Source organism: Pezoporus flaviventris, unplaced genomic scaffold (assembly GCF_033815535.1).
Source record: "Pezoporus flaviventris isolate CSIRO_AGI_PZ_B2104156 unplaced genomic scaffold, CSIRO_AGI_Pfla_v1 ptg000007l, whole genome shotgun sequence".
NCBI classification, from domain to species: domain Eukaryota; kingdom Metazoa; phylum Chordata; class Aves; order Psittaciformes; family Psittacidae; genus Pezoporus; species Pezoporus flaviventris.
In genome coordinates this window covers 26585157-26606994 of record NW_026892555.1, presented here as the reverse complement: position 1 = coordinate 26606994, position 21838 = coordinate 26585157, and the positions used below count along the sequence as shown (strand labels likewise).

General features: G+C 38.3%; 1 protein-coding gene across 1 annotated transcript in view; it reads right to left on the bottom strand.

The window, feature by feature from the left end:
- Nucleotides 1-4093: 4093 nt before the first annotated feature.
- Nucleotides 4094-21838, bottom strand: part of CNGB3 (cyclic nucleotide gated channel subunit beta 3) — a 59000-nt gene continuing 41255 nt past the window's right edge. The window contains exons 11-18 of the mRNA XM_061448169.1: nt 19662-19803; nt 17641-17800; nt 17146-17243; nt 15971-16054; nt 13777-13895; nt 8779-8925; nt 5492-5672; nt 4094-4383 (exon numbers count right to left, since the gene is read on the bottom strand). Of these exons, the coding sequence (XP_061304153.1) occupies nt 4144-4383; nt 5492-5672; nt 8779-8925; nt 13777-13895; nt 15971-16054; nt 17146-17243; nt 17641-17800; nt 19662-19803 (1171 nt within the window). The 3' untranslated portion in view covers nt 4094-4143. The remainder of the gene's footprint in view (nt 4384-5491; nt 5673-8778; nt 8926-13776; nt 13896-15970; nt 16055-17145; nt 17244-17640; nt 17801-19661; nt 19804-21838) is intronic.

Below are 21838 nucleotides of genomic sequence, written 5' to 3'. Positions count from 1 at the left end.
AGTTTCTACAGTGGATAATTCATTATCTCTTACTGGAAAAGTGAAAATTGCCCTCATGTTCCTCAGGCTTAGGGAATTAAATAGCATATCCACAATACCTGCTTCTCCAAGTGCCTTATACTGTGTAAAAGAAAAGTGTTTCAGACCTGACAAGGGCAAGAACCCTTTTCCAGGTATAACCTCTTAGAGATGTACAGCTAACACCTGCGGAAAAATTTGGAAGCTTCTGAGTTAGGCTGAAGCTGCATTCTGAGTCAAGGAAATGCAGCTGATTGGGAGTCGGGGGGGGGGGTGTGTGGTTGCTGTGTTTTGCCATTTTTTTGTTCATTTTACAAGTTAAAAATGCCTTAGTTGCTTGACAGTGATAAAGCAAAATGCTGTCAGTTTTGTGAAGTGAATGAGCTTGTAGGTCACTTGCACCACCTTGTGATCACAATGATGTATAGCAGTCTTTATAATCGGATGCTTTTTGCCATTTAGAGGTCATAATGTATATATATGTACAGCAGATAAATAACCTGTAACCAGAATTTTTTACTTTCTGTGTATTTCAGCTCTGGTGAAGTTAACTGATTTACAATGCCTACACATTAAAAATATAATTTCAGTATACTGTTTTTCTGTTGTGCCTTTGTACTCAGCATTTTTTTGTATCATGTTAAATGCTGCTTTTGCAGTTTCTGTAATTAGCATGGCACAGGCTGAACAGCTCAGATTTATAACAAGTATTATCATATGAGAGGAAAAATGCCTTTTCAGTTGGTGGTTATGAATGTGCAGTGTGTATTTCATAAAGCATCTCATACTAGCTTTTAGCAAGAAGGTATTTTAGCAGTGCCTGTTTCATGCTGTTTTACCACGTGAGAGTTCTCTCATGTATGCTATTTAATACAGTTATTAATGGCTCTCCAAAATGTTTTTCAGAACAGCGTTTACCTTTTAAGTAGATGGGCATGGAGATTTGTTTTTTTTCATTTTCAAATACATTGTCCTATTCCACCCTTCAGCTTCTTTACACTCAAGTGTAGTGTCCTGGGTTCAGCAGTAGCAGTCATGTTTCTCCTCCTTGGTAGCTGGTGCAGTGCTGTGTTTTGACTTTCAGCTCGGGAACAGAGCTGATAGCGATGTTTTAGTTTGGCCAAGGACTTTGTGAGCCTCATGCTCTGCCAGGGAGGAGGGGAAGCCAGGAGGAAGCAGAGACAGGACACCTGACCCAAACTGACCAAAGAGGTATTCCATACCACAGCACGTCATGCCCAGGATGTAACTGGGAGTTAGCGGGAAGGGCTGGGAGACTGCAGGGTTGGAGGAGGTATCGGTCGGTGTTTGGTCGGGCTTGGGGGCCGAGTTATCGGTCAGCTGGTGCTGAGGTGTTGTATTCTCTTCCCTTGTTACTTCCTTTATCATTATTATCATTGGTGGTAGCAGTAGTGATCTGTGTTATACCTTAGTTACTAAACTGTTCTTATCTCAACCCGTGGGAGTTGCATTCTTTTCAATTCTCCTCTCCGTCCCTCCGGGAGTAGCGGCAGGGAAAGAAGGGGGGGGGGGGGGGGGGTGAGTGAACGAGTTACCTGACTGGGTTTAAACCACGACATGTAGTCAACTTCGAGATGCTTTATTGGGAAACTGGGAAATACTGGAGACATAGCATTGCAGCAGAATGTGATGCCACACACAGCCTGAGTGAGCTTTGGTACCTGCAAGGTATGTCTTCTGAGTGCGCTAATCTGCTTGACTTCTCCATCAGTAAAGAATCCACAGGGTAGAATTAGTTCCTGAAAGGTTTTAATACATCTTACTCTTGACCTGTCTTGTGTCATTCTGTCTGATGAAAACCCTATAAATAGTTACAACTTGAGTTCCTGGAGCCTTCCTGCCCCTGCACACCCCTGAAAAGGGGAAAATATTCCAACAACAGAAAAATGAGATGTCAGGGAAAAGCAGATGGATGTTATTTGTGTGTGGCCATGGTCTTCTGCAAACACTGATACTTCTTCATTTTGGGTCTGAGGAACTCAAGAGCTACGCATCGCTTGGTAGTTTTGCAGACAGAACTGGCAGGCTTTCCTGTAGTCCTGCACTGTTGAGGTCTGTAGCAAAACAGCAGCTCATGGGATGCTCTGTTGCTGCAGTGTAGTGTTTGCTGCTGCAGTCTCAGCCCTTACTTGTAATATATGTCTGTGTGATTGATGAATTTAAATATGCCAATAGTGAAAATATTTGAAGTAACCTGGTAGCATTTGTGTAGGCAGAAGAGGTTTGGATCTTTTGCAATGAGAGAGAGCTTTACCCATGAATACAAAAATTTTCAAATATGGGGGGCTTACGTTTTTTTCCCCCTTACATACTGTTTTTACAGCTCTCAAAAAAGATGAAGAACCATATATTGTAATGAATTCATAGATCATTATTATTCAGAGAAGGCCTCATTTGTGAAGCAGTTCTGCAGTATTTCTAATTCTGAGATTGTATTGAAGCATTTTTGGATGTGCAATAGATGAATAACTCTTTATGATGCATCTTATCATTTTCTACCTCTGTTGTGACATCCTTTATTTTTACATATCAATGCATAATATACAAACAAAGATAGTTCTTACCATGTAGCAACTGAACCTTGACCTCACTACTAATGCAGCAAAACTTGCTTTTTGAAACAGATTTGGGTTTTAGTCATGTCAGAGGATGTGTGGAATATGCAACATATGGAACTCAAACATCCAGCTTGCACTCAGGCAAAGATCCCACGGATTCTGGTGGATCACATGTAGCCTGCAAAATGAGTGTGTAATCTTGGCTCAGTGCCTTCCTTGGCTGGCTGGTCATCTGAGAAGCTGTGAAGCCTGCTCTATGATTTCTCGGCTTGGCCTGTGCATAATGGTTTCAATTCCCAAAACTGCTCATCCAGTGGGGACCAAAAATGGATTGGGAGAGGGAGGAGATGCAAAGCCGTGTAAGATAAAGAGAATTAAGCTTAAAACACAGCTTTAGCCGTTTGCTTTATGTTGCATCCTTTCCTATGATGAGTCAATGCAGAAGGTTGACACTGTGGGAGCTCTGTCTTAGGAAGCGCTATCCCTCTCAACTGTGGCACTGGTAAAGGATTTACTTTAGTTCAGGGATACTATGCAGTTTGGCCCCAGTAAGGCATGGGGTTCACGTTGCACCATCAGTCAAGGTCTGTGATGGAGGTGGACAGGTGGAGCATTGGTTGAAACTATGCACTACAGAGCCAGAAAGCATAAATCCTACTTTTTGTAAAGTAGCCTTTGGTTTTGAAGGGGCTAGTTTAGATACCAAGATTCTTCAGAAAGTTAGCCAGTATCAGGTGCTTGCTCTTCAGAGAGCATGACTGATGCCCAACCACTTAAGAAGATCGAGCCTGTAAATCAGCAGCCAGAAGTTAAAGATCATCCCTGGGGTGGGCAGGGAATATGTAAGCCCTTGCCATGTTTGTTCATCAGAGTCAAAAGACAACTGGAGTAGTTGCTTGTGCTTTCAGAGTAATAATTCTACAGTCTGCTTCCCCCTCATGGATTTAGTGATTTTATTTTTCTGACCATGGTTTTGTTTTGTATCCCTCTGTCCCAGAATAAATAATCCCAATGCACACCATCACCGCTTCCTGCACTGGGCCATGCTGGTCACAAAAGCAGGTCAGTGATTACAAGTATAAGGGGAGGAGAGAGAAGGATCCAGAGAAACATGAGTAACCTCAGCAACAGTAGGGCAGTGACAAGAAAAAGCGTAACTATGGGAAACCAGAAAAGGAAGTAGGAAAGAACACATACAAAAATTAGGAGCAAACTGAGCAGCAGGAAGAGCAATAAGAAGGCAAGGATAAACAGGAGAGGGAAGAGGAGAAGCAGGAACAAGACAGAGTAAGAGAGAAGGGAGAGCATGGATCAAAGAAGGAACAAGTGCACCTGAAATCTGAACCCTAATTGCTATTACACCCAAAGTTCTCTCTTCAGGTTTAAGGTTAAAAGGTAAGTGTATAAGTAATTTGTCCAGTTGTGTCAGGAGAGGAGGGAGAGAAGAAGAGGATCTGCGGTAGATTCTGTATCTTGAGTAGTCTCTACTTCTATCTTCCTCTGAATTCAGCAGGACATCAGATGTGGTCACAACCCAAAGCAGCATCTATTTATTTTTTTTCTCTTTAACTTCAACCTTAAGGATCTCTCCTTCTCCTGCTCTGGGGGATGGAGACATACTAATGATCAGAGACTCTTTACTGGTTCCTCTGTGCATAACTGCAGGTTTGGGCTTAGCGTCTGTATTCGGCTCTTCCTTTTGTGCAGGAGGGGCAGATGGGGCTGCAGGCTCCATGGGTTTCATCTCCTTTTGCTCAGGCTTGTTCTCTGCTTCAGCTTGAGTTTCCTAGAAACAAGAATTTCAGTGTTTTCCAGTGCTGAAATTCAGGAAGCAGTTCTGTATATGCAGTGGAAAGGCACAGTGTGGATATTGTGAATATGGTATGCAACATGTGTAAATTTGCATTGAGGTGCTGAAAATCAGTATCTAAATGAAAAATGCAATTTCAGAATACATAAAACCTATGAAAAGCCTGTTAATAATGATACTATCTGCTCCTTATAGCAGGATGAAACAGACATGTTTGGGAGCACACATCCCTTTCTTAGGTCTTGCCTTCCTTTATATGCTTACACTAGTACAGAAGAGAAAGTGTTATGTAAATATTGACATACTGTTGGTTGCCCCAATTCCTTGGCCAAGCCGATTTGCTGTTAATTTAAAAATACACATTAAATTGAGCAATGTTTCTGTTCCAGTAATAGTGTTGTAGTCATTTGTGTAAGCGAAGTTCTTTATTTAACTAAAAAAAATAAATAAAACCACAGCCAGTTCAGCTGTAAAGACAGAAGAGTGTTCTGCCACCTTTGGGTAAATACGTAGAACTGAGCAGGCTCTTACTAACATTTCTCAGAACAAAGTATAATGTGGGAATTATTTTTCATCAACAAAACAGTTTTCTCCTAAGTGCAATGTATTAGAGATTTAATCAGTTTTAGCTGTGTGGCCTACATATTAGATTTTGTTTTCAGGATTTGTGACAACCAGAGATCTGACTCTATGTTGGGAAGTTCACTGTGTGCTCAAGTCAGCTGGATCAGATTACTGTGTTAGGATATTTCTGTATTTACTGTTGTTTCCATAAAACTGAATCAGATGCCCTTGGGGTCTTTGTCAAGTCTATTTTATCCTTAGTTTCTTTGAGGATTTTTGTTTGCTTGCTTTTTTCCTTGCTTCTGTTTTCTCTGCTCTGCATAGAGTCCGGATCCAGGAAGATCTGAGTCAAGTTTTAGAATAGTGTTTACAGAAATTAGGTACAGCAGTTGTATCTCAGCTACTGGGAGTTCTTGCTGTTGGTTGCATTAAGGCTGCATTTTCACCTACTCTGTTTGCCCCAGCCCTCCCAGTATCTTGCAGCACCTGGAAGAACCTGCATTCTTTTCTGTGGTGTTACCTGAATGTCCTGTTGTCTCTTCAGCTGCAGCAGCTTCACAAGGCCATCTTTCCCTTTGCCTCCAAGCATCGCCTTGAACAGTTTTGGAGTTTCCTGTTTCTGCCCAAAGAGACTGGCCAAGCCCCGTGGTTGTTGCACTGGTGGTCCTGGGGCAGGTTTCCCCTTCTCCTTCAGCAGCACCCTGGAAAAAGGAAGGAATGAGAACACATAGCAGTGCTGTGAAACTGAGCAAAGCTCTTGCAGAGCTAAAGTGTTGTTCATGGATGAAAATCTGGCAATTCTTTTTGTTTTCAGGTCCAGTGGCAAGAGCAAAGCTGGAAAAGTTAACGGTTTTACCCAAGGCCCTGGTAGAGTTAGAGGCTACTGTTCAGATTTGGAGTTGCTTACCTATACCCTGGAGAATAAGTGAAGGTGTCAAATTAAGGTGTTGCAAAGCAGGTGAGAGCTTTATAGGGTGAGAAGTAGTGTGGAGGAAGAGAAATGCCTCATGTCTGCCGTGGTAGTCTCTTAACCTGGCCTTCTGGATGCAAATTCAGAGCATATTTAGTGATCAACTGGGAGTCCAGCTGATGCTTGTGAAAGTAATAATTTACCAAACTAACTTCCAGCATGGCCTATCTCTCACAGGTCAGTTTAGACAGTGGTATGTATTTTTGGTGTTCTTCAGTAGAAGAAGACACCCTGAAGATACAAAAATTACTGCCAATAAAGTGGCAGACTAGATTTTCACACCTTCTGTAGCTATACTGATTTGCAGCCATAACAAGAAGTGTGAAAGAGTGACAAGGGTAAAGATTGGATGACAGTTCCAAGGTAAATGGAGACAGTGAAAAGCAGGCGGTTCCCATGCTTCCAGTTTCCATTAGGTTACTATACAGTTTTCAAGGCAACTTTTCTATCCTTGCAAAAACCCTGACTTAAAGCTTTTTATGAACAAGGACTATACTTGCAGTCTGAAGTACAGTAAATCCCATAATACTGTAATTTTCCCCAGCATCTTGTACTTCGTAAATCTGGGAAGTCCAGAAGCAAAGATTTTAGTCTTTTTACTGTCATCAATTTGAAAAGTACACTTCTGCAGCTTGCATGAGTTTATTATGAAAATACTATACATTGACTGTCAGGCACGTGATAGTAGAACAAATTTCTTGCTTGAATTAATTCTTTGCATTTGTTTCAAGGAGCCCTTTAAAGGTGAGAGATCTCTGATGTAAACCTTCCAGGGCACAGCAACTGATAACCTGACTCCAAAACTGAACATAACTGCAATCTTTATCAGAACAGTGCACAAATTCCTGTTGGTGCCTAGTTTTTCTAGAGACATGGCTGACCACACAAAGAGCATGGGACAGAAAAATTGCTGGGTGAGCAGAATACATGGCCTCCAGCACAGGGCAGGTACTGTGTATCTTTAAAATTAAACAGGGTGTCCTGTATCTAGTCTAATATCTAGAGAGGGTGAGAGCTCAGATGGGAGTGAAGATACAAAGGATGGATGATTAAGCTCCTGCAGTTGAGAAAGGCTGTCTGGAGGAAGCAGTATTCAGTGGTTAGGCAAGATACGATTAGGGTGGGCAAGAAAGAAGGTGGCAGTGTGGGACAGAGACAGGAAGAGCAAGTAATGATGGTTGTACAACTGTTTAGAAAGACGCTGGAGAAAAGTCAGGAAGGATATCCCTCATTTTAGTGGTTTAGTGGTGGTCTTGGCAGTCCTGGATAATGGTTGGACTTGATGATTTTAAAGGTCTTTTCCAACCTAGCTGATTGTATGATTCTATGATAAATGCAGGGGACCATCAGTCAGTGGATTTGTTCCACCTTTCTACCTGTTGATGCTGGTTTTGAAAACTGGGCAATGAGTTCATTCTGTGTCTTGATTCCCTGTTCCTAAGGGACGTGATGATTCTCAAGATACTGTCATTTGACAACCAGGGCTGTTGAAACATGCTGAATGCAACCATCTGCTAGCACTTACACTAACCAAAATGTCACTCGTGTGCTATGTTTAGTCTGTTCTGGTGGAATTTCTAATCTGGGAAAAGCCTTCCAACCTTTGATAGCAGGGCAAGGCAACAGCCGAGAGCAATGAGTGCTGAAGTATACTAATAATGACAATATATTTCAAGTATCTGGACCTTTTGCAAGGTAGCAAGTTACTAACTTTGTCATAAATTTGTGAGAAAATATGACAATATTTTGCTCTTTCAAAGCTGGGGAAATAGTGATTCTAGCAAGCTACAACCAAAGCAAGATGAAAAGCAATTTGGGTTTGAAATCCCATTTCAGAATCTTTTTGAACAAAATGGACTTTTCTCCAATCTGTGTACTTTTATCTTGTTGGGCATTACTTTAAATCTGTTCCTAATGTGAGAGGTAATAAAGGGTTAATGAAATTTTGCTTTCGCCAAGCATATGTGGCCTGCACAAGATAAAGGCTTATCAAACATGACCATCCTGTAATGTAACACCAGTGAAAGAAACTGAAAGAACTAACACCCACAGGACTAGTCAGAACTGGCTCAAGACCCAGGATGAAAAGTTCACCTTAGAGGAAGACGTCTTACTTCATCCCCGAAGACCCCTGAGATGACCACCAGGAGGCAGACAGCATGCGCCAAAAGGAGGAGACCAGGGCAGATTTATGGAAATCCTTTTGGAGAAGCAATTGTAATAATTCCTCCCTGTTCTCAGGATAACTATGTATTCAGCTGATGCAATATGGAATGGCTAAAAAGCTTGTGTACGGGTATAACTGTGTGCCTCTGGCTATGGTCATGTGCTCAGCGCTGTTTTCTTTGATCCATTGACTTTGTCCCTAATAAATTTTATTTAGAAGTGAGCACGTTTCTCGCAGTAACTACTGCTTGAGGTTTTGGAAATGAATACAAATATGAGTGCATTGAAGCATATCTCTATGGAACTAATTCTGAGTGTCTGTTTGCATCTTTGAAAACCTGCTCCTTAACTGACTGTCCTGCAGTTTGTTTCTTGACTATGTAAGGAAACTTAATATACCTCTGTATCTCCTATTTGTTTTGTTACCTTAAATACAAAGAAGGTGGCCGCTACAGTCAAGACTTCATTCTTCTTACCATATTTCCACAACCCTTGGAATCCCTGCCAAGACCATGACTTCCACTAGATACTGCCAGGCAAACCTGACTTCTAAATACAAATGTGTTTACATCTGTTACTCTTCCAAGAAAGGAGTGCAAATCTGTCTAGAAGCCACAACTATCCATTCTGCAGTGAAATAATGTGATTTAAAAACTGTTACTAGGACATACTTTGCTTTCTTCATGAGAAGTTTTTCTGAGTCAGGATAGTGCACCAAGATTTCGTTGAGTGTTTTCTTGTCCAGAATGAAAAGGTTGGCAAAACCGTGAGCCACCACGTTGGCAGTCCTTCGATTTCCTCCACCTGCAGCTAATAGACTGGAATGAAAATAAACATTGTCAGTCACATTGTTACTTGTCCTAGTGAGGAATTTCTTTGCTGATGATTCTCCATTAGAGTAATCCTAAAGCATGTACCCAATTGTTCTATCTGATGTTCTTTATTGTGGGGAGTGAAGGTGATAAGATTTGCATGAAAAAGAGTTTGGCAATGAGCTCTGAGGCCTTGAAGCTTCGACAAGCCCTGGGGCAATGAGTTGGAATGTTAAAGGGCAGAGAAGGTAAACAAAGCAAGCCTTGGGAGTATGGACCAGGATGTAGTTGTGGCGGAATCTCAGTTGTAGGCCAGAGGATGTGGGGGTTGTGAGAGGGTCTGCAACGTTGTGATTGGACTATTTACCCAGATAGTTTCACAGTGGCCAATAAGACTGAACGTTGTATGTATGTGCAGGTTGGGAAAGTACCGAACAAGGGGATAAAAACGGCTTGGTGACAGTAAACAAGGATTTGAGTCTCTGCATTAACTTGATTCTGTGTCATGATACGCCACACTTTAAAGGCACTTTGCAGTAGGGATTAGAAATATTTTGCCTCAGGAAGGCAAATTGTCACTGCTGGTCAGGCATATGTAGATGTTAAGGGCTGTGAAAATTCTTTCTAGATAGATTTCTCCCAAGAGACACTCACTGAAGGGACTACATTTGTTTCAGTCCTCATGTGAACTTGGCATTTCCTCAATTTTATTGTTGAAAATTGTTTATATCAGAAGCAGAGCAGCACAAATCCCTTATTAATGAAAGGGTTATTTGCAATGAATTAATGATTCTCCAGGATTTTGATTTTCTTGAGTGAATAACTTCTGTGGGACTCCAGTTTTCAGTTTTCTCACATACAGTTTCTCATGTTTTAATGTTGGCAAGTTGAATTATATGGATTAGGAAGGCCTTTCAGGCTGAGAGTGACAAATGTGTCCGCCAGAAAAACAAGGCTATTTTGTTTTGAAAGTAAGGCATTAGACCAGTTTAGGGAGCAGCTGTTGGCCATAGGAAGGATATCCACATAAAAATTAGGTGTTTTACAAATAAAAATTAAATTGTTCATCCTGCAGAAATGAGGAGATTTCACTTCTCAGCTGTGGTGATAAGTAAGAGAATTCACATTTTGCTGATAGTACTAAAATTGCTTTACCACTGTATTCAAGGAGATCTGCCCCAAATTTTCCCAGTGAGTTAATATTTTTAGAGAATACTTAGCAGTCCCTACATTTAAAATTTATTAATAAAGGATAATCTGGAACCCATAAAGCATGTATTAATTGTTACCTAATTTTAATCAAGGATATACGATTGATTTTGATATTACATGTATTTATAAGACACATCTGTAAATATTGGATTATACTGATAATATATTTGATTTATGATAATATAAGACTCCTGCAATTTTTACATATACATGCAGAATGCTTTTCTGCAACCCAAGACAGCAATCAATATATGAACTCAAGCTGAAAATGCAGTTTTCTCTTTAAACAATTCTTTACAATCCCTCAGATAGAATAAAACTATTTGCACAATAAGAAAAGCAACTAAAGAAAATTGCAAACAGCTTTTGGGTTCTGATTAATCACTTCTCAACAAGTCGTTGAGCAATCATTTTCAGGCTTTCCTAACAGAAAGCTCATTTTATGGAGGCAGACTAGGACTAAAGAGATCAGCTTTTTCATTATGGTGATGATGTGAGGTGAATTTTACAAGTAAGGCAGTTGTCTCAAACAAAATCCCCTTTGACTAAAGACAGTGTTACAGGTTTCATCATTGAATCTAGTGTGCTGGTACCTCAGAGACCAAATTTTATAAACCCCCTACATTTGCCTTGCAATAGTTCTTGATAATTTAAGATATATATTAACAAAGTATTTTTCCTTTTTAACCTTATATATTTTACTCCAGTTGTTACCCTGAAAAGCTCTAATATTAGTATGAGATGATAACTTTTGAATTTTTATGCTAGCAAATTTAATTTCATAGAATCATAGAATAGTTTAGGTTGGAAGGGACCTTAAAGATCATCTGGTTCTAGCAGCCTGTGCGAGGGTCTCACCACCCTCACAACTCACATAAAGAATTTCTTCCTAATATGTAATCTAAATCTCCCCTGCCAGTTTAAAGCCATTCCCCTGGTCCTGTCACAACAGGCCCCTGTAAAAAGTCCCTCTCCAGATTTCTTGCAGGCCCCTGTTAGATACTGGAAGGTACTACCATAAGGCCTTCCTGGAGTCTTCTGCAGGCTGAAAAAAACCAACTCTGCCTGTCTCCACAGCAAAGGTGCTGCTGCAGCCCTCTCTGATTGATCATCTCTTAGGTACAAAGTTGTCAAAGTGACAAAGTGATGAGTCAGCTTGCCTAACTTTAAGAAAAAAAAAGCAAAAGATGAGAGATCTTCCTATAAAAAATAAACATATAGTGGAGAAATGTTTTAATTTTTCCAGAATTACCATTTTCTGATAGGAAGTATTCCTAGTAAAATATCTGTGAATGGATGAATGAGGACATGTGGCTTAAAGTGTAAATTTCTCTGCGCTAATAAAGTGTTGTATTATAGCTGAATTTCTCTCCTTCTCAATTGTCTGTGCAGAGAGGCTGTCATTAAGGCAGCAATCTGTTTGCCTCTGATTCTGAGATTAGTTTGCTTTCCAAAACTGATATTATCTATATGGGAAAAAAGTAATGAGGCTAAAATGTTATTTGGAAGGCAACTCCTATTACTTAATCTGTTTCTGTAAAAATTTCCAAGGATGAAATTGGCTAAGGACATGTTTGAACGTTAGTCTTGCAATGGCCTTCTAGGATTCAGGGATTTTTTTTGAAGTAAACATGTTTTGTTTTCTTCAACTCCTTCACCCTCAGAGACTTTTTATGCATCATTTACATGCATTTTGAACAGAGTGAGATTAGATAGCAAGTGTCTTATAAATCATGTAGTTAAACCCCTTGGAATGAAGCTGATGTATTTCTCTAAACAAATCTTGAATCAGAAATCAGAAGGAAATCAGTCTGATATCAGGTGATAACCATGCTGTGAATACTGAGGAGAAAACTTGGATGTGTTAAATGAAGCAGTTTCTCCCATGAAAGAATATTTTTTCATTTGCTTTTGCTATACAGTATTCAGAAGACCCTGACAAAACTTATACAAAAAGGCTCTATACAAACTCATTATTTTTTAACACTTTGCCACAAGGAAGAAGACAAATCTCTACCAACAAATTTAGTGCTTCACGTCTTTGATTTTCTTCAGTTTTGGAGGTGTCTGCCACTATTCTCCTTGAGTTTGTCCTCTACCTCACATTTAGATGCAAATTACGTGAGTCTGAATGGGTATGCTGCCGCAGTAAGTCAATGATAAGAAAAACAAGACTAAAAGTGTAGAGTTAAAGCATTGCTGAGGGTTTTAATGGCCATATAGGCAGTTATGTGAAGAGTAACGCATACTGCAAAATTAGTCTTTTAAAGGCTGTTACGTAGTTCTCAGGTGCTCACCTGTATTAGGTCAAAAGTTTGCAAATCCCTTTCTTGCTTTAAAACCAGTCATTATAATGTCTCAGTTTAAAAAATAAAGCCCTTGCTCCAAATACAATACTAATAAATGATCAAAAACTGTGTGTGTTACACGTTTGGGCTGCTGTAGCCTTTTCTTTTATCCTTTCACTGTTCAGCCTGTACCGAACACCAGTGCATTCTCAGCCTTTCCACATAACTTATAATGCAGCATTTTGGTTTGAAGCTTTGCTCAGGTATTATATCGAAACAGAGAAATACCTTTCAAATACCCTTCTCTCAAACAGCTGATATAATTTCACTTTCCCACTCAATGAAAACAGTCTGTATCTGTGGGATATATCAGGTTTTTTTCCACTTGAGGTCTAAGCAAGTTCTGTACACATGTTCCTGGATAAATGCATGTCCCTGGACTGTTTCTGCTACTACAAAGGGAGACACAAGTAGAAGATAAATGTTAACCTGGCACAGATCTGATTACCTCTTTTCAAAAGGCAGATTGAAGCTACCAGCAAGAGGATTAACAATAACAGGAAGGCAGATGGAAGAAATCAAGGATCCAGTTTATCACATACAGCAGCACATGTATTTTATTACTTATCCTCAGGCCAACCTCAGCAGGGCATGTAGTACCTAAAATCTAGCAGTTGCTTGGTTAATTGGGGAACATGGCGTGTAAGAGTTAATGGATTTTGCATAGCAACCACATGAAGAACATAAAAAACATTTGTAGCTCTCAAAGAAAAATTTTATCCTCCAGAAAACTCAAACCCCAAAATCTGATATGTCAGCCTTTTTCTTGTTTTGAATGTTCTTAAGCAAATACATTTTCAGATGTGGATTCCTGATTTTTGGCAACTGGATCCCTACTTCAGATCCTAAATGAACTAGTTTTATTTGCTATTTTAGATTATTTTATCTCCTTTGTTGGAAATTAATTATCATTTTTACCATCTGCTGTGTAAGGGCAATTAGTCTCACTCTACAGGCAATAAAATCTATTTGGTCCTGCATATTGCAGACCTCGGAACAGGAAGATGTGTTAAATCTTTTAAATGCTGAAGGAGAAATTTGTCTGTATATCCTTGTGTACATTGCTGAAAACTCTGGTCTGAGATCTTGCCAGATTTGTCTGTGATGCTTCACTAAGATTTTCCTTTACTTACCTACATCTCCTTGCTCAGTGTCCTCTTGGTTGATCCTACCCACTTCCTAGCCTCCCTGTGGTAGCTGTCATGCTTACCAGGAAAGTAAAGTTAAACAAGAAGTAGAACAACCATTTATTATTTGACCAATTCTAAAGAAAGTGTTAAAACAGTGATTGACCTACCTGATCTCCCCAAATACAGCTCCTGCTCTTAGTGTAACCAGGACTTTTGTACCATCAGGGCCTCCAAGGACTTGAACTTCACCCTGTTTGATGATGTACATCTCTCTGCCAATCTCTCCCTGAGCACACACACAAGAAAGATCCCATGTTTTAGCAGGGCCAGTTGTTTGGTTTTTTTTTTGTTAGAATAATCAGTCAGATTCTTTAAATATGTTTCTACTCTCTCATAAACAAGTTTACTGCTATTATGGAGAAATTAAAGTTTTTACTGAGCACAAATGCAGGCACTGACTTTGGCAGCTCTAATTGCGATATGGGTCAATATTTGAACAGAAGTAAGACCATCTAGGCCATCTTGGAAAAGAAATGATAATCAGGATTGTAGCAGTCATATGCACCAACTGTTCTGGTCGAAACTAAAGTACAGCAGCAGTGTATTTAATAGTTGAGACGTTCAAAAAAGCCTCTGCTTCATGGTCTAAAAGCTTCAGGTTTTACACTATTATTTTTACTATCACTTGCCTAATATAAAAGGAAAATAAAGAATAAACAGCCATTAAATTTATGTAAGCTTTTGTGTAATCACTGGATGATTGAAGAGATTATTTGTTTATTTATTATCCTTCACATATTTACTAGGTTTCAGTGGTGTGACATCAGTACATGCAATATAAAGCAGGTAAACTGGAGCAAGATAATGAACTTTGCAAACATGATCATAGAAGTCCTAACAACATTTCAGTAAGGCAGACGAATAACTATTTTCGCAGTCATGCAGCTGGAGTAAATGAGGCAAAGAAGCAGTTTAATTTTAAAAGTGAAAAAGCAACAGCAACAAAGCTAGGATGAAATGCAAGGCTTGCACTTCCTTCCTAGGAGCACTGGTTGCTCCTCCCAGCCTTTTTGCATAGCCTCCTCAGTAAATTATGATGAGGCCAAAATACATCAATGGAGGAGGTTGTTCTAACAGGGCTTTTTTCCCTACTGTGTGTTACAGCATTAATAGAATTGCTATGGTTGTTGGCCACATAGTAAATTTATACAGGTGAGAGGCATTTTAACTGAATCAAGCTGGAATTTCTCATAATCCATCCTTGTTGAAAACTTTTTTCATCTGACAGCAGTATCAAGACCTTGAATCTTTTACTGTCATTTATTATCTCTGTTCTTGCTGCAGTCTAAGATCCTTCCATGATGTGCATTGCACAGCAAACACACCAAACTACTCTTCCACCCTTCCTGGCTAACAGTAATTCTGGGATTGGTCTTTGAAGACAAACACCTGATCCTTCAGTGCATGTACAACTGTTTAACTTCCTACACTGTGGAGTCAGTGGGACTAATTTAGCATTTGGGAAGAGGATCATACACTTAACTCTTGGAGGGAGCAAGACCTAGTGAGCATGATGGACCAGAACTGCTAAAGAAAGTAAGGGGTTCTGATTTTCACTTCTGGGTATGGTGTGAATTGTGGGTCACTTGCCAGAACAGTAAAAGTGCTGATACTTCATCCCCCCATGTTTTCATTACATCCTGTCCTGCCTAAGAATGTTTATATTCCTTCAGAAAAGACACTTTGGCTCACTTGGTCAGAAGCTGAGCTATCTACCTCTGTTACTATAAGGCTGCATTTGATGGAAGTCTTTGTGAAGGGACAGTGTGACAGCATTCAGCTGAAAGTCTGGAGGTGGCTCTGAGCTGTGAACGAAGGTAGAGCAAGATCAGATCCTGCTGTAAGGAGTGGTTTTGATGCAGTGTAATTTCTTCATTCTTGGATAATTCAACTTAAATGTCAGAACACACAAATGAAGCACGTGCAAAGCATCATACATTGAGACCTGTAAGCTAGGTTTGTATGTGTATATATATATATATAAGCAAAATAACCTTGATCAATTTTAATTATTAAAACTTCATGATGTATGATTAGATAAACCTTATTTACATTAAATATTTTCCCATATTACTATATTTTTTGTTTGATAGTGTAAGTTTTAAAATCTATATTGTCTTGTCCTAGGTTGAAATTTGAGAGCACATTTGTTATTATTACACAGAGAACCTTAATTACTTTTATGCTACCTAATTCACTTGGGGTTAATTTTATTTAAAGGAGACACTATTGACTGGATCTGAACTCTTTTTTGAAAATACATACTATTGATTATTATTTGAAAGAGACAAGAATGCTCACCTTTTTGCAGACAAAGTCACCAGGTAAATACACAATGGATTTCAACCTTAGCAGCATGTCATATATCATCTGGGTATCGCACCCCTGTTAAAACAGAATTGATTGCTCTAGTAATTCAGTAGTACAAGTGACTGTTAGTGCCTACACTGAGCAGCGAAACCCAACAATACATGAATGATGCAGAGATTCATAAGTGTAATACAAACTATAAACATCATAAAGATCTGCTGTTAGAAGAGAAAAAAGACTGAAAAAATGTCACTTCACATCTTACAAAGTTCTCTTTAGGTTGAACATCTCATTTTTTACAAAGTAAGCTTCTGTACATCTAAATTCACTGTGGAAGATCAGTTAGTGCCATGTTCAGAGCTTTATAGATCTTTGATGTGAATTCTTTTTACAGATCCAGGGAAAAAAAAAACCACAACAAATTATGTCAAATGGTATGAATCTACGAATTCCATGTCTTCAGCAAATGTGGCAGAAACCATGAGCTATGTGATGTTTTTACAGTGATATCATATGATTTCTTGTAATTATCTTAACAAAGAAATTAGTGTTAAGGTTACAGTATATCAACTACTTCTAAACATGCAGTGTCTCCTTGTTTTTGGTGTCAGAAATCCAATCCTTAATACCCAATTTAACTTGTATCTCTGGAAAACTACCATGATAATAAAGAGAAAGCTCCTTTGCACAATAGGGCACTAAAAAGTATCATTCGCTACATCCAAGTTATGTTGCCGGAACACACAGCATTCATGTCTCTCAGGCAGACATAGGCAGCATACAGCAAAGTGGAGTGTATTAAAAATTCCATTCCTTATGTCCGACTCTTGAGATTAGTTATATTCTGAAATCACTTAAAGACTGACCATAACATCAGCTTTAGTATGTCAATGTAACAGCACGGTGCCTCATTTGCCTTTTTTTTTTTTAACATCTGCTTTCCAAAAAGCATGTCGAAGGTACAAGAGAAGATACAAAAAGCATTTCAAAGGCAGGCACTTGGCTTTGTGCTTACATGTCTCCATTAACTGAGATATTTCTTAGACCTATTTTGCCTTGCATATTAACAAATCAATAAATGCTCTTAAGGGTTGCAAGATACAGAAAACAAGTTTTCTGTCTCAGGAATACCACATATTTTTGCATTATCCTGTAAAGCTACTTGCTTTGAATAAGTCAACTTTATTGACGATGGCAAAGTTCACATCAATTGCAATGGCTAATTGCATTTTGGATGGCATCTGCTCCAGTAATTCTGATTCATCTGTGGAAGAAAAAAAAAAAAGAGCAAACTCTATTAGTTAGAAAATATAAAGGAAGAATGCCCATAAAAATGAGCATCATACAGAAAAATAATTTAATGGAGCTATTCTAGCATTTACGAGTTTCAATGTGGAAGATGCTAATATGCTTTTACTAAGATATTGTGTTTTAAGTTACATATCTTGTCTAATGGTATAACCAGAACATTATACAAATGAAAGGAATTTGTGAAGTAGTAAGTATCATACTGCTTTGGAGCTTTTTTCCTTTCTAAAGTAAGTTGAAGTCCTCTCACTTCTCACATGCAATTCAGAAAAGGAGGAATGTGAATTTCACCCTAAGTCTGTATATGTACCACCACTTGGAGTTGTTACATAACTGGAATTGAAAAGCCTTACCCAGCATTCCCTGAGAGGCCCACGTGTACTCATACCAGGTTCGAACTCGATTTTGGACCAATTTTGGAATGGAGTAAGTGTTCATGTAGGAGACAGTGTTGTCCATAGAGGAGCGGTAGTAGTTCTGTCCTGCTGTGGCTGCTCCAATTACATCTCTCATCTGCAAACATCAGTTGTGGTTACTACACATTTCAGCAAAAATAGTTCTGATTTGAATATCTTGTCAACACATATAAAAAGAATAAAACACTTGTTTGCAAAATCACTTATTAATTGTACCTTCAGGTGCATGTTTGGCATAGGTGCTTAATCTGCTTTTTCAGAAGTATTACAGATTTAATCTGATTGTGTTAGAAAGTCTGTAGTTATAATTTTAAAGGAATCATTTTGGGTTTTATTTTATTGTGTCTCATATTTCTGGACATGAATGAAAACTAAAGAGAATGTTTTTCTTAAAAATCCATAATAAAGCTACTCTGCATTTGGTGTGCAATGCAAGTCAGAAGTGAAGCAAAGTAGGCAAAATTTCTCTAATAACTTCAGCTGGCACCACTAGAACCACTGTTCAAATAGGTAAGAGATCAGATCTAGATGCACTTTGATCTAAATGTGACCTTGAAGTTTTTAGTAGAGGCATATCACTTAACATTCCAACACAAAAGTAATTCAGCTTGTAGAAAGTAGATAAGTTAATGTTTGTAAATATTCCTTCTTCAAAAGAAGCTTAGCAGAATGACTTGATATTGCAGTGGCCAAAGATTAGGGTATTGGTGGTGTGAATTTTGCTCTTTATTACAGAGATGCAACTGACTGCAATAGGAATATTAATTTTTAGGCAGGTGTGCTAAGCCAGGAATAACTCAGTAAAATTAAGAGCTTTTTGTAAATGGGAACGTCAGTAAAGCAGTTCGTGTGTTAAGATTTAAGGTTTAAGTCTGCAAATGACTGTACTGGTTACAAAAACTAATCTGCAGAATCTTCTTGGGGAATGGTGGTTTCATTGAAAGTTATATCAATTTAGGAAAAAAAATGCACCCTCTGAATTTTAATGCAATATACTTGTATTTAATAGTTTTCCAGAAGAAATATATCATATGAACTACTTTGTTTTATTTTTGGTAATTTTTGTTTGTGAATGAATTTTAAATCCTATAGGCAAGAGTCTGTTTCATGATGGTTATCTCTTCATGAACTTCTAAACAGCAAGACACGTACAATTTTGAACTGTTTGAACAATTTTCAGTTTTCATCTCTGTTTTTGGTAATAATTCTTCCAATAACAGACATGTACAAATGAAAAGTCTGGAATGAGTTTTACAGGAATCTAATAAGACACAGTCTTACATAGGAACCATGGGATTTGTTTCTCTGTAGGCAAGGCATTTTAAAACTTATGAATCAGAGACACAAGTTTAATAGTTACAAGCCAGAAATATTTCACTTATATTAATTTGGAAATCTAGCTGATTTCCTGTGCTATGGGTTTTGGTTTTTTTTTTCCTTCTGCCAAATGAGACCAAGAGAAATAGAATACAATATATTTTCTGGTTAACGATTATATTGTAATTTATGGAAGAGAGCAGAATTCTAGTTTGACAAAAATCATGGGGTTTCCATTAACAGTACTCTATTGGCAGTAGTATTAAACATGACTTATTGAATAATTTGTACTTGTTAATATCATACCTACAATTATATTTTTTTATGTCTGATTTAACGGCATAAAGTGAATACCAAGGGACTGTCTCCTTGCCCGTGAGAAATTCAAAAAGAAACTATGCATAGTTTCAAGAATCATCAGTGTCCTGCAGAGTCTTGGCTCTAAATCAGCTTTTGTGCAAAAGAGCTGCAAAACTGGGAACTGATTAAACACATGTATTTGTTGGAAGAATAAGTACAAATGACAGTTAAATAGAGGGACATTCAGATGAAAGCTAAACTTTTTCCCAGAATTAAGTTGAATATATTGTCACTACATTACAGTGATTTGAACATATGTAGTTACTGATTTTTTGATGTACCTGACCAATTAAGCTGGAGAAGACAAAGACACCCAGGAAAAAATTCAGCAGTTGAAAAACTATCTCAAACAGAGTTTGTGGTTCTGGAAGGCCACCGATGGTGATTAAAGTACGAACTGCCCAATAATAACATCTCAGATACCTGCGGATACAGACAAAATTTTTTGTTACTGATTAGGTATTTTTGAGGTTAAAGTTAAGCAGATACCTACTTGAGTTGAGCCTTCAGTGATGCTTCTCAGTCCAAAAGACCTTCAGCATCTTTTATAAAGGGGTATAATTTTACAAATGATAGTTATATAAATGGCATTGAGCTGAATGTTCTCACTGCAGCAAAATAAGGTATATGGGAAATGCAGTGGCTACCTACTGTTCTCCAGTAACTGCAGTATTACAGAAGTTTTCTGTAACATATTGCCAATATGTACATTACAGTGTTAGAATGCTACCAGTGAAGATGCCATCATGTTAAAGGCAGTGTAAAACTGTTAAGAGACTTCCCATCTGTAGCAGACTAGATGCACGCACAGCTGAAGGTCTTTTCCATGGCTTCACTTGATGACACCAGTGTGAAGGCACGACAAATACACAAGTGTTTTTCTTGTGTCCATTAATTTTCTTCTGCCTTTAGCCACTTTGGTCTTCCCCCTCCTCTGCTCCTGAGCACCCTTCATAACCTCCTGGGTTACGTCAAACAGGAGTTGTATGATTTCACAAACTGTGTGTTAATCCAGGTTCTCCAAACCACTCAACTTATTCTGAACTGAAAGGTTGACTCCTGCATTAACTTCTATAGGCTCTCCGCTACTACCCATACTGTCACCTTAACAAACATTTCTTGCTTTCTTCACTTTCATAGCAGGGAGCAATGGTCAGTCACTAAGACTCTGCTTCAACATGTGGCTTATATTGATTTCTTCACATTGGTCTGCTGGCTATCAATACCCATACCAGAAGTGTGAGCTCTCTGGACAAGATTTTTTGTTCTGTTTGTACAACCCTCTTTGTACATTGTGCCTTGTGCATGACAGAGCTTGTTGCATTCAAGTGATGCTTTTCTATTTGTATGATTACACAAGTTTATGAAAGCAGCGAACTTTTTTTCTTTTTCATTTTGCCAGGATAATCCTACTAACTCTCTTTAAAAAAAAAAATAAAATATATGTAAGTGTCTTGGGATCTCTAAAATTCTGTTTGAAATGTATTTCTAGAACATGGCACCACTAGTAATTCAGCATCCCCCATACTGTGCAGTGGGGATTAATTAGTTCAAATCGTTGTGAATGTACTAACATTTCCTTATTTTTCTGTGCTAACAAGTAATTGGTTTAGGAATACTTTCAAAAGCCTCCTATTAATTAGAATTTGACTTCCTAAGTCTCTGTATAATCATTCAGCTTCACTAATGATTAGGAGTGGGAGTTCATTTTCTTTAACTGTGCAATGAGATTTTCTATTATTTCACCTATGACTATTGCTGCTGAATCAATGAAGATTCCTTTTGTTTGTTGAATTTTGTTGTTTGAAATAAATTAAAAAACCCACCCCAAAACAAAATCACAGAAGAAAAATTTTTGGAGATGTTTGCTTTTAAATAGAAAGTCTTGCACACATCTTCTCATGCCTACCCTGAATCTGAGGCCACCCAATCTACTTGCTTCAGGTGTACATTTTGACTTGGTGGTCTCCAGTTCTAAACTCTGCTGTTGTTCGTACACACTCCACTCCTACTAACAAGTGGTCAGCGTAACAGTGCAATTGGAGGGTTAGTTTTGTGCAAACAGGAGAAAAATCCCTCACAAACCTAACCAATTTCAATAAGGGTTTTTATTGAAATCACTCAGAAGTGTTCTCAAATCTTTAATCTAAAATGTCAGGCTTTACCAAGCAATCAATTTTTGCTTTTCATTGCCAAATCACTTTTTTCTTAGTTGCAAATTAATGAAATGGAGTAATAATAATCACTTTTACAATAGTTTTCTAATTTGAGATTTTAACAGCCAGAACTGTCTGTTTTCATTCAGAGTCCTTAAGTGAAAAATCTCATTCTGTCTGCTATCATATCATTTTTCCTTGTTAGGGGTGCAAAAAGAATAACTAGATTACACCACTATAGTATTTTCACTTGAGTTTAAAAAAGTCATCACCTATGCATGCTTCCAGCCAAGTATGGATAT